The 13,671-nt window shown below is 37.8% G+C and overlaps 1 protein-coding gene across 2 annotated transcripts; it reads right to left on the bottom strand.

The window, feature by feature from the left end:
• Positions 1-7,303: 7,303 nt before the first annotated feature.
• On the bottom strand, positions 7,304-12,370 carry OR52R1 (olfactory receptor family 52 subfamily R member 1). Of its 2 annotated transcripts, none has more exons than XM_045181980.2 (3): positions 12,333-12,370; positions 10,105-10,199; positions 7,304-9,357 (listed from the first exon to the last, which is right to left on the bottom strand). In XM_045181980.2, exons 2-3 carry the CDS (start codon positions 10,113-10,115, stop codon positions 8,373-8,375), a joined length of 996 nt encoding a protein of 331 aa, XP_045037915.2. In that variant the 5' UTR covers positions 10,116-10,199; positions 12,333-12,370; the 3' UTR covers positions 7,304-8,372. The 2 variants fall into 2 exon arrangements, with proteins under 2 accessions (XP_045037915.2, XP_024428533.3); XM_024572765.3 differs by lacking the exon at positions 12,333-12,370 and adding an exon at positions 12,096-12,161.
• Positions 12,371-13,671: the final 1,301 nt, after the last annotated feature.

The following is a 13,671-nucleotide window of genomic DNA, read 5'->3' as shown; positions in this document are numbered from 1 at the left end:
GTTGGCTTCAATTTCACTAGGTATAATCTGTTTATTCAGATTCTCTGATTCTTCCTTATTTAGTTTTGGGAGATTTTATGTTTCTATGAATTTATCCAATTCAGGTTGTCCAATTTGTTGCTTATAATATTTTCTTACACTCCTCTGATTTTTTTTGGTGTCAGTTGTTAGTTCTCCTCTTTCATTTCTAATTTTATTTATTTGTGTTCCCTCTCTTTTTTTCTTGATGAGTCTGGTTAAAGGTTTGTCAATCTTGTTTATTTTTTCAAAGAACCAGCTCTTGGATTCATTGAGCTTTTGTATCATTTTTAAAGATTTTTTTTCATTTCTTTTTGTCCTGTTCTTTATTATTTCCTTTCTTCAATTCACTTTGTGATTTGTTTATTTTCTTTTTCAAGTTCCTTTAAGTGTAAAGTTAAATTCTTTATTTGAGCTTTTTCTTATTTCTTGAGATAAGCCTGTAATGCTATGAATTTCCCTCTTAGAATTGCTTTCCCTATGTCTGAAAGATTTGGGGTTGTTGTATTCTCATTTTCCTTTGTTTCAAGGTATTGCTTTCTTCCTTGATCTCATTCTTGACCCATTCATCATTTATTAACATGTTATTTAGTTTCCATGTCTTTATGTGTTTTTCAGTTTTTTTCTTGTGATCGTTTTCTAGTTTCATAGCATTGTGGTTTGAGAAGATACTTGATATGATTTCAATCTTCTCAAATTTATTGAGACTTGTTTCGTGTTCTAATATTTGTTCTTCCTTAGAAAACTGTCTATGTGCACTTGGAAAGTATGTATATGCTGCTTCTCTGGGATGAAGTGCTCTGAAGATATCAATTACATGCATTTGGTCTAGTGTGCCATTTAAAGCCACTGTCTTCTTGTTGATTTTCTGTCTGGAAAATCTATCCATTGAAGTCAATGGGGAGTTAAAATACCCCACTATGATTGCATTTCTGTTGATCTCTCCCTTTATGTCAATCAGGATTTGCTTCACATACTTAGGTGCTCCTATGTTGGGTGCATAAATGTTTACTAGGGTTATATCCTCTTGTTGGATTGTTCCCTTTACCGTTATCTAGTGTCTTCCTTTGTCTCTTACTATAGCCTTGGTTTTAAAGTCTATTTTGTCAGATATAAGTATTGCTACCCTAGTTTTTTTCCTTTCCATTTGCATGAAATATCTTTTTCTATCCCTTTACTTTTAGTCTCTGTGTGTCTTTCAATCTGAAGTGTCTTGGAGATAGCATATATATGGGTCTTGTTTTCTTATCTGTTCAAATACTCTGTGTCTTTTGGTTGTAGCATTTAAGCCATTTACATTTAAAGTGATTATAGATACACACATATTTATTGCCATTGTATTTTTAAACTATTTTTCCTATGTCTTTTTTCTTTTTCTTAAAGCAAGTCCTTTAACATTTGTTGCAGTGTTGGTTTGGTGTTAACAAACTCATTTAGCTTTTTCTTTTCTAGAAAGCTGATTATTTCTCCTTCAATTTTAAATGATAGCCTTGCTGGGTAAAGTAGCCTGGGTTGTAGGTTCTTGCTTTGAATATCACCTTGAATATTTCATGCCAATCCCTTCTGGACTGAAATGCTTCTGTTGAGAAGCCAGATGACAGATTACCTCCCTTGTAGGTAACTAACTGTTTTTCTATTGTGGCTTTTTGGATTCTCTCCTTGTCTTTAAGCTTTGCCATTTTAATTATGATGTGGATTATGATTTTAATTATGGGGAGACCCATGTAGGCTTCTTTGGGTACATCTCTTTTGGGACTCTGCACTTCCTAGATGTCAGTGTCTTTTCTTCCACCAGATTAGGGAAGTTTTTGGTCATTATTTCTTTAAAGAGGTTCTTGATCCCTTGCTCCCTCTCTTCTCCTTCTGATATTCTCATGATGTAGATGTTGTTATGCTTCTGTTATCCCAAAGGTTTCTTAAGCTGTCCTTATTTTTTTAAATTCTTTTTTCTTTTTTCTGTTCTGCTTGGGTGTTTTTTTCTACCTTGTCTTCCACATTTCTGGTTTGATCTTCTGTCTCATCTAACCTGTTTATTCCTTCCAGTGTATTATTTATTTCAGATATTGCATTTTTATGGTTTCTATGTCTTTTATCATGCTTTCGAGTATCCTTATAATCCTTGCTCTAAACTCTATATCTGATAAATTGCTTGCCTCCATTTCAATTAGTTCTTCTTCTGTATCATTTTCTTGTTCTTTCATCTGGGTCCTGTTTCTTTGTCTTCCCATTTTGGCTGCCTCTTTGATTTGTTTCTATGTATTAGGTAGATCTACAAAGGCTGTGGTTGAGATCCATGTCAGATGCTGTCTGTGACTGGCCCTGGACATCCTGTTCGGACCTATCAGAGATCTACAGCTTGTGGATTCCTCTGCTGGGCCTGGGTATTTGCAGAAATAACCAGGCTGTGCACCAAGGCTGGCTTTTACCAGTACTGGGCCCAATGGAGGGTCAGGTAAAGTCTCAGAACTCCTAGAGATGTGCTGTAGCTGTTAGGCTTAATCACAGCCTGATTTATACTCCTCTGGGTGGGGCTAGTGGGATTCCTGTGGATGGGGCTATTGCTTTCCCTCAGGCTAATGCTGCTTGAAGGGGAGTGCTCTGTGAGAGAAAGGTGGCTTCTGAAGTATAGGCAATGAGTTAGCACTGGGATCTTGGTGGCTGATGCTTCAGCTCTCTCCCCAGTATCACCACCTAGACTCTCCTTATGTGACTCTTATCTGCTCTACCCTTCCTCTACTGGAATCCAGGGTAAGTGGTTGCAAATTAAATTTTTTGTGTTGGCCCATTGAGAGGCTCTCTGCATCACTAGCTGTCCCTCCCTGGCAGACAGAAACCCTATCGCTTTTCACAACCAGGTGTTATTTGGGTTCTTTTCCTGATTCTAATGCTCTATGTTGGGGAGCCCACCTTTGGGTTTAGACCCCACACTTCTCAGGGGGATCCACCTCTCTGGCCACTGAAATTTCTCTGGCACTTCAGCTGCCAGCCATGCAAAACCAGTCAGCCCTCTTGGCCTCTTCTGTACTCCTACCAGTCTCATTGTGATGAAGCGGTTTCCTCCGTAAGTCCTTGGTTATAAGGCTTCTCTCCAGATAGATTTCATGGTTATTCAGGATGATATTTCTTTAACTTAGTTGTCATTCCAGTTAGGTCCTAAGAGGAGGTTAGTGTAGCTTCCACTTACTCCTCTGCCATTTTGGGTCTCATGACTATTTCTTTAGTAGCTGCTGCTTAAAGCATTGTTATTGCCAGTGAGTCAATAACTCAATAATGCAGTTTAGTTTCATGTCCTCTTTTGCCTTGTGAAAATTAGAGCACTTGAGAAACCAAAAAATGATTTATTATCTTTTTAAAATCCTACATGAGACCTTTTTAGAATATAGTATCCCTCATTCATTTATTTGTTCATGTAACAAATATTTAAGCACTTACCATTCCAGGCTGCTAAGTATTGGATATGCAGCAATAAGAATGATTTGGTGGCTGCCTTAGAAAATTCTCTACCAGTAGAAAGACAGTAAAAAACGTGGCTGTTGAGGATTAGTAAGACAAAAAGACACATAGAAGTATAACTATTGACAAAAATTACTAAATGAAGGCATGACCCCCTCCCATGTGGATTCAAGGACACCAGCTTCAAAAATAAGTTTTATCGGTAATTCAAGCCACCACCCCAATTGGTACAGAGTCTATACCAACACATTATGGACTTCTCTATTTCTTTTCCAGAACAACATTCACTCTTCCCCAACAACTCTTCCCCTCCTGACATCGTGCTTACACCTCCCTGCTGCAGTGACCATGCACATTTTACTGCTGTTTCCGGTGATAAGAGAACTGTTGCAGATCTGGTTCACAACATCCACTGAGCCTTTTCTACTGGAAACCAATTAAATGGAGGCCTGTCTCAATCCCCTCCCCACTGGCCTTGATCCTCTTTTAAAACATGAAGTTTAAAATGAGGCTGTCAGATTTAAGAAACAAATTTGCACAAATCTCTTTTAAATATTATATTATTTTATTTTTCAATTATAGTTTACCTTCAATATTATTGTGTATTTGTTTCAGGTGTACAGCATAATGGTTAGACAATCATATAGTTTACAAAGTGATCCCCCTGATAGTTCACAAATTTCTTTTTCAATCTTCTCTTAGGGTGCATTTCTGTACAACTCCAGGGACATCATTAATATGGAATATCATGTGGATGTCTTTTCAGAATTAAACAATCCACAACTCTTTATTTACAAGCCCCCCGAAGACCTGCAGCTGATTTCTTCTTACCTAGGGGTCTGGGATTTTTTGTTTGTTTGTTTGTTTTTTGTTTATATGTTGTTAATTTTTTTGTTAGTTTTTTCTCTACTTTCTGGCTCTGCTGTACATTCTGGCTCTGAAATACACCCATGGATGTTACTGAGATTATTTCACTTCTGTTTCCTCATCTACAAACTGTAACTGGGTAATTACAACCACTTGTACATATGCACATGCAGTGAGGCCTGTAAGAAATATCGGGGGTGGTAACTATCTGGCGGGGGTCCAGATGTTAGAGAATCCCCAATCTTTTCCATGATGGCCTATACTTAAGATAGACAATTGAGAATCAGGACCCCAAAACTGAGACTACATGTTTATCTGGGATGGAGCTGGGGTGAAAGATGTGATCTGCAGTCAGGCATGGTACCTCCTTGGGACTTTCTGTGCCTCCTCAGGCACTGGGAGATAGAGCAGCATGAATCAAAGACTTCAGGTTTAGCAGACTGAGAATAAACATTAAAACCCACCATCAGATCCTTAGGGTGTAAAGGAGTGAATGTGATGACAGCAGATTGTACCAGGTGTTTTGAGAACATAGAGGAGAAGTTTATAGGATGAAAGATAAAAGTTTAATCTCCACAACTCCAGCACCAAGCACCGTATTGTCACACATTAAATGGAAGAAGCAATGTTTGTTGAATTTGAATGTGGTGTGTCATTATACTGATAAATACTGTGTTTAGCTCTGTGCAGAGTAGACAATACAGATGAAATATTTCTCTTTTGAAGTTACTTTAGAAAAAAGCCCTAAAAGCATGGCTCAGCTCTGAGTAATGTTTAAAAAGTAGGAGAAGCTGACCTGCCGAGGACTGCTTTTTGTTAAGTTCTGTCTGGTCTCAGTCACTATGTTACATTAGAGATGTGTTACTTGAGAGAAAAGAGGCATGGTGATGACGCTGTCCCTCTTAAACAGGGGAAATTGAGCCCCTCATTCAAAGTGCTCACTTGGTAAGTTTTGCAAATCATTACAGAGAAGCTTGAGGTTAGTTACAAACCTGATGCCCCAGACCCACGGATTTAGGTCATATTGAAGGCAATCATCTGTTTTCACTGATTCATAATACTTAAGCTTACTTCTAATCATGGTAGACCTACACGACTTCAGTAATTATTGGTTTTTTATATTGAAGCTGGAATTGTAAGTATTTGGTGTGCTTATTTTGGTAGCCTTATATTAATCAGATGCTCTGATTGCCAGTTTCTCCTGTCCTCCACTCTACTCCCATCCTCTTACAGAGTGCTAAGTGCAGAATAATTGCTCAATAGATAAATTATATATGTTCCAAATATTTTATATTTCTTAACAAAAAGAAGTGAATGAGGGAAAAATTTTATTTACATAACAGATTTATCTTATTTGACTAACAACATCCTTCCAAATTTCCATGGGAATAATTAAAGGAGCTCTTAGGACTGAGAAGTCTGGTAACCAGTTCTGTAAAAGTAGGGCAAAAATAAACTTGTAGGTACCATCTTGTGGTCAGTAGTGGAATTGTTGGGACAATGAGATTAGGCACATGTGATTAAATCATTCATTCATGTTGCTGGTGTTTTTTGCAGTAGGCTAGGTTTGGGACTAGAATAGTGAGCATGTATGCAGTGTTTCTATGGAATTTCTATTCAAGTCAGAGGAACAGATGATAAATAATTAATTTAAATAATTACATACTGTGCTAAGATAAGGAGGAAATAAAATATTTGTGTTGAAAGAAAATTGTAGGTGGCAGGATCTAATTGAGATACATAGGTTAAGAAATATGTTGCTAATCAGGTGGTATTAGTTGAGACCTAAAGGATGATTAGAGGGAGATAGAATGTCCTAGAAAAGAATAATGGGGCAAAGTGGGATGATTAAGAGCAAAGCACTAAGATAGTGAGTGGTTGATGTGTTTGGAAATAAAGAAGACTAGAAGGCCTGAAGCAAAGGAGAAAAGTAACAATATACCAATTAAAATATGTTGAAAAAATATAATATGCTACTCAGCAATAATAGGAAATGAACTACTTCTACGTGTAAGTGTATGGGTCAATATGAAAAATCTTTATACTGAGCAGAAAACACCACACTAAAAAAATGTATCATTTATTCCTTTATTTTATAAAAAAGTTCTAGTGAGAGAAAAATTAATTTATAGTGAAAGAAATCATGTCAGCACCTGCCTGTTTGGGGTGGAAGGAAGTGATTGACAACAAAGAAGTAGGAGAAATCTTTATGACGTGATGGAAATGTTCTATAGTTTAACTAGGCTGGTAGCTATACAGGCATTTATGTGTGTCAGAATTCACCAAACTGCATTACAATATTTGAATTTTATTATCACAAGTTATACAATAATGAAGTTAGTTTGAAAAAGAAAAAAACATGGAGACTTGCAGTCATTAACTGGTTTGTTGATAAGGGAATCAAGTTCTCTTACAGCTATAAAATTTGGGAATTATGAAAAGGATCCTGCAGAATACTGATTAACTTCTGGGGGCAATTTTAGGCTCCAATAGCTATTTCTTTTGGGAGAAACAAACATGTTGCTGAGTCCTCTTAAACGTGGATAAAGGTGGTGTTGGTTTTAGTAATATAAGAGCCTGAATTCTGGAACCTTCTTTACTATTGTCTTTGACAGGAGAGTGGTGAATGAAGACAAAAACACAAATGTAAGGATGGCAACCTTGCAAAAGGTTACTAATATTCTTATTACTTTTTTGAGGTGATGTTATGCAAATGTCCAAACTTACCAAAATGTATGCACATATTAAATATGTGCAAAATTGTTCATATTAAACATACCTTAATAAAGTTGAAAACATGAACAAAAGCAAACATAGTTTTGTAAAAGAGCTTAAAGGTTTAATTTAAAAGATAACGGAATATTAACAAATGTTATTATAATTTGTAGTGAGTTTTTCACTACCTTTAACCATATAGTATCTTCAGAAGAGAATCTTCCTCATTATACTCTTAAACTTCTTCATTCTGAAATCCATTGTCATTGGGAAATCAGCAAATTTTGTAAAGAGAGACCACTCAGAATACTTAATCCTAATTGTTAGCAGTCTCAATTAGTTGAGATTCTGAAAATTTTACATCGAAATTTTAAGCTTGTCTGGAACTTAATCTATTCTATAGCCACTCATCCTTGCAAATTGCCCACTGCACTCCTCTAGACTTTGGCGCTTAACCTCTTCTGTACTCTTTTGTTTTGTTTCAATTAATTGTTTTCATATTAAAGTTAAAGTTCCTCAGTTGAAGATAATTTTAAAACAATAAGTAAAGTTCAAAATATTTAAAATACCACAAACTCATTACTCTGAGTAGCTGTTATTAACATTTGAATGTATTTTCTGAATCTTTTTCTGTGTATATGTATTCCTTTCTAGGATTGGCAACAGCCTTATGGGAATTTTTTTTCTTTTAATATTGTACCTTGATCATTTTCATATCCTTAGACACTCTTTACAAATGTAGTAGTTAAATGATACATAACACTTGCTTGCTCATTGCTTCATCTGGTTTCTCACAGATTAATGTTTGAATGTTTTTCTCTTTTGATTTTTATAAATAATAAATCTATACATGTCTTTGTATTTTTTCCTAAAATTTTATTTCTATAAAAAGATTCCAATATAGGAAAAATATATACATTTTTAACCATTTTGATGGAAATTTCTATACTCCTTTTTAACAAGGTATACCAACTTATCCTTCTATAAACAATTTACAAGCAATTTTCACCTTAGTGGTCTATATAAGGTGATATTCTCTTCAAATATTCACTAATTTTAGAAGTAAACATTATTTTTACTGTTTTCTTGTGATGATGAACATAGATCAACTAAGCATTTATCAACTGCATCTCAGAGAGAACTCTCATTCTGGGCATCTGAAAACAGTTTGCTTTTGCTTTTGTAAGGTTGCCTACCTCTGAGCCAGTTGTTCACGGAAATGACTTACTGATGATATATGATGGCCAGGCAAACTTTCTGCATTTCTCTCCCCAGATTGGTAGGGCAATTGGGTTGGTTGTGATGCCGTGTCCTTGGGCTCATGGGTCTCTACAACATCCTTGAATAACCCTGTCCCTGATTTGCTTGGTTCTAACTCCGTAGATGATGGGGTTGAGCATGGGAGGAGCCAGTAGATAGAGATTAGCCAACATAATGTGTATCACTCTGGGCACATGATGACCGAAGCGGTGGGTGAGAAAAGTAAAGAGGGCTGGGATGTAAAAGGCCAAGATGACACAGATATGGGAAGCACATGTGCCAAAAGCCTTGAGTCGGGCTTCCCTAGAGGGCAGCCCTAGCACAGTCCTCAAGATCATTATATAGGATATACTGATGACAAGCATATCGAAGCCAACCACTGAGAAGGCCGCAAAGAGCCCATATGCACGATTGATTCTAGTATCGGCACACACCAACTTCAGCACAGCCATGTGCTCACAGTATGACTGAGGAATCACCTGGTTGGGGCAGAAGGGCATGCTAGAGATCATAAAGCAGAAGGGGCTTACCCACAACAGCCCTCTCATCATCACAGCTGCCCCCAGTTTACCTACTACAGATGGGGTCAGGATACTAGAGTGATGAAGTGGGAAGCAGATAGCCACATAACGATCCAAGGCCATAGCCATGAGCACCCCAGACTCCACAGAAGAAAAGGCATGGATGAAGAACACCTGGGTGAGGCAGGCATGATATTCAATGTCATGAGCATGGAACCAGAGAATAGCCAGCATTTTAGGTTGGGTGGAGGAAGAGAGGACCAGGTCAGTAATAGCCAGCATGGCCAGAAAGAGGTACATGGGCTCATGCAGGGTGTGGTCTGTTCGAATTATGTGAAGCACAGTGATATTGCCAACTATAGCCACAATATACATGGCACAAAATGGAAAGGCAATCCAAAACTGGGAATTCTCGAGTCCTGGGATCCCAAGCAGGATGAAGGACACAGGATGAGAAGAGCTGTTCCCTGAAGCCAACATCATGGGATGGTTGAATTGTTCTCCATTGGGAAGGGAATGTACTCTGCACAAATGATAACAGTCAAATCAAAAGATGTATTATTCATCATATTTTGGAGGGAGCAGTTGAATAATAGGGGAATTTGGTTTAATGATAAAATGGAATAATTTCAACTACTTTAACAAATAAAATTTTGCAATGTAGAATGACACTACCCTGGATTATTCATATTTATGCTATTCAAAATGGGGTCAGAACATACTAGCTATAAGTATGATTTTTAAAAAATAAGAATCAAATTTTTCTTGAAAGTATAATCTGCTAAGGGAAAGCTATCTTGACTTATAATGTCATGGTAATTCTCACCATTTTATTCTTTAGAACTAACACCTGATTTGTTTAAACTTTGCCCTAGGTCCTTTTTATCCCTCTGTGTAGGCCACTTAGGAAACTTTCAGGGAGGAAGCCAGTCAGGAAACACAATAAATTAGAGCCAAGTGCCTGACTCCACACCCTGTGCTTTGGTCGTACACACTACTGCCTCTGCTAGATAATGATTGATTGGGACACTTGCCCTTGTGGAGTAAAGCAGACATCATTGTCTTATCATGACAAAGGCAGATATGAAAGGTACTTACAAAATTATATATGAATATTATAGACAGATCTGCCTTTGAACCCAGAATCTCTGCCACTTCACTGGAATGGCTGCAGAATATGCTCCAGGTTGGTCTTCTTTGTATGGGGTGCTTTCTATAAGATGGCATCTTTATTAGTTTCTGCCTATATGAGCCTTGATGGGGAACTTACCTATTCTTCATACTTTTTTGGGGGGTGGTGGTGGTGACTCTTCTCAGCCACGGTTCAGCTATCCACAGTATGTTGTCCCATTCAAAAGCTAGTTTCTAGCCATCAGAGAGATGCAAATTAAAACCACAATGAGGTACCATCTCACACCAGTCAGAGTGGCCAACATAAACAAATCAACAAACAAATGTTGGAGAGGATGTGGAGAAAAGGGAACCCTAGTACATTGTTGGTGGGAATGCGAAATGGTGCGGCCACTGTGGAAAACAGTATGGAATTTTCCTCAGAAAACTAAAAATGGAACTGCTTTGACCCAGCAATTCTGCTGCTGGGATTATACCCTAAGAACCCTGAAACACCCATCCAAAAGAACCTATGCACCCCAATGTTCATAGCAGCACAATTTATAATAGCCAAGTACTGGAAGCAACCGAAGTGCCCATCAGCAAATGAGTGGATCCAAAAACTGTGGTACATTTACACAATGGAATTCTACGCAGCAGAGAGAAAGAAGGAGCTTATACCCTTTCCTTTGCAACAGCATGGATGGAACTGGAGAGCATTATGCTAAGTGAAATAAGCCAGATGGTGAGGGACAAATACCATATGATCTCACCTTTAACTGGGACATAATCAATAAAACAAACAAACAAACAAAATATAACCAGAGACATTGAAATTAAGAACAATGTAACAATAGCCAGAGGGGAGTGGGGAAGGGATAGTGGGAAGAGGGGTTTACAGGAGCTACTATAACGGACACATGGACAAAATCAAGGGGGAGGGTGGAGGTCGGGAAGGGAGGTGGGTTTGGCTGGGATGGGGTGGAGGGATGGGGAGAAAATGAAGACAACTGTAATTGAATAACAATAAAAATTACCTCCCCCCCCAAAAAAACCCCAAAAGTTAGTTTCTCTCCTCTGCTTCATGCATACCCCAGACTCTCCAATGGCCTTCTCACAGACCAGACCTCAGACTCTCCAATGGCCTTCTCACAGACCAGACCTCTCTCCCATAAGAGATGCTTCTCAGCTTCATCATTCCATTGCCTCTGGTTTTCTGGTCTAAGGTTTTCTTTCTTGGGTGACCAATGAAGGGGTAAAGCTGACCTGGGACCCAAGTTGAAGTAGGATGTGGATGCCCTTGAGAGGAGCCTCCTTTCTCTCTGCCTTTTCTGCTGCTGTCCCATTGAATCTGGTGCCCTCAGTATCAGCAATTCTGTTATCTTTTTTTTTTCTCTCAGACTTACACACTCAATGCATGCAGAGTTCAGGCTATAAGTCATGGAGAGTGGAATCCTCAATCAGCTTTGTGCAGTGTGTGAGGTTTTCAGTAATGTTTTTGAGGAGAAGCACAGGTTATCAGCTTGCATCTGGGTTAAGGGATGGAACTGTTCATTCCAAACAGGGTAGGGAAAAGAATAGTATTATCCTTCCCCTTTTTGCACCACGTTCCTTCCTCCCTTCCTTGATTTTAAATATGTTCTCCCTTCCCACCCTCCTTGGGCTAGAACGCTTGTGAGCATAATACATATGGAAGGTGAAATTAAGTCATCTTTTACAAGCATTATAGCTAGGGTGATCACACATTGAATTTCAGGTTCAATTTTTCTTTCCCCCCAAATACAATCTAACTTGTGAGAACTTGGCATAGCTTTTGGTTCAGTAAATATGGTTATGAGAATTATATTCTCACAATAATGGAGCTCTGCTTTCATCTGTGAATATGGGCTTAATCCAGCTGTGCTACCCCCTGGCTCTGGGGGGGCTCAATTACTCCACTTATTATATACAAATAGTTATGTTCATTAGTTCAATGGTGTTGTTCAAACTTAAGAGGATGAAAGATAAAATGGGCTGAGGTCTTGCTAAGAAATAGCTTCACGCATATTTAGATTCTATTTTCTCACTTTGGGGCATCTAAAACTACAGCAGGGAGCAACAACGCTGGAGCAGGGTGAGGTGCAGATACAACCTCCTTTGTGGAGGACTTACATATGGAGGTGGTCTTTCTATTTTTCTAGAGTTTCCCTGAAAGACAGTGCAAGCAGTGAACCTTTCACTCCCTCTCAGGAGGAAGGTCAGCAGCCATGGATCTCTGGACCAGGAGCCCCAGTGAACCAGGCCATCCTGCACAGTGCATGCCTTGCCTCCCTGCTCCTTTGAGCCTCTGTGAGTCCTACTGCTCTCTGGGAAGGGCAGAGATGACTGGGGGCACAGAGAACCACTCACCTTAAGCCTTGCATGACCATACGCAGTTCTAACTGGTTCCTGGGATTCAGCACTTAGCAGAGACCTCAGGTTAGAACCTATTTAAAGGTCTATTAACATCTGGCTTGTCTCTTTCCCCAAGCATTAGTTCTCCTGCTCCTCCTAAACCCCGCTGTCTCACACACTGACTTCCTCTGAGACTACAGACTAAAGCTGGAAGTATTAACCCCTAACTTTCCTCTCTCTTCTGTGTACACAAGTACAAAAGCAGGGATTTGAACGCATGTGTCAAAGGGTGTATTGTTGAGATTACATTCATGTGAGCTTACTTATATGAATATAATTTTTGCTAAATATACAGAGTATGTTTATTTACAATTGAAGAGATATTTCATGCAATGTGAAAGTGTGTTTATATATCATGTGGCCTTTATTTATGTAAGAATAAATCAATTCATTATTGAAAAAATAGTAAAGAAAACAGAAAGAGCTCCAAACATAATTAACTGATAGTCAACAGAGATATCGGTGCAATTCAGTGACAAAATGTCTCTACAGTACTAGAACAATTGGATGTCTGTATGAAAACCAAGTGAAACTCAACTCCTACTTTGATGTAACAAAGCCTTTATTTAAAATATAGTATACACCTAGATTTAAAAGTTAAAACTATAAAAATCTCAAAGAAGAAAAATAATCATGTCATGAACTTGAAAAAAAGCAAAAATTTTTTAGGCCACAAAAGGCATTAACTGTAAAAGAAATTCAACATTAAACTTCATTAAAAAAAATCTACTTCAAATGATACCATAATAAATGTGAAAAGGTAAGCCACAGATAGAGAAAATATGTACAACGCTTATAGGTTATAGTTAAAAAATAAAGTCTCACAATCAATTAGTAGCAACTCATTAAAATTGTAAGCAAGAAATTTAAAAAGGTACTTCACAAGGGAGGTAAATGAATGGATAATATGTATGAGAAAAGGTACTCAATATTATTATCACAGGGCAAGGAAAAAAAATCAAACCACCATGAGAACCAATAGAAACTCATTAGAATAATAAAATTAAACACAATGACAATACTAGGTATTGGGAAAAATGTGGGGCAATGGGAGTACCAGGTACTGAGCATAGCCACACCAGGAATATTCCTGGCAATTAACCTTATTAGAGTTAGACATATTTTTGACCAAGAATTTCACTTCTAGTTGCATACCCTAAATAAATGGTTTATATATACACTAAAAATGTTAAAGAATGTTTATCATAGCTGTATTCATAACAGGTAAAATGTGGAAACAATTGAAATATCTGTCAGTCAATTAGTTAAACACATACTGCTACATTTAGTCAGT

This window comes from Desmodus rotundus, chromosome 5 (assembly GCF_022682495.2).
Source record: "Desmodus rotundus isolate HL8 chromosome 5, HLdesRot8A.1, whole genome shotgun sequence".
Classification (NCBI taxonomy): domain Eukaryota; kingdom Metazoa; phylum Chordata; class Mammalia; order Chiroptera; family Phyllostomidae; genus Desmodus; species Desmodus rotundus.
The sequence above is the reverse complement of the archived record's forward strand: the minus strand, read 5'-3'. Positions and strand labels throughout refer to the sequence as shown.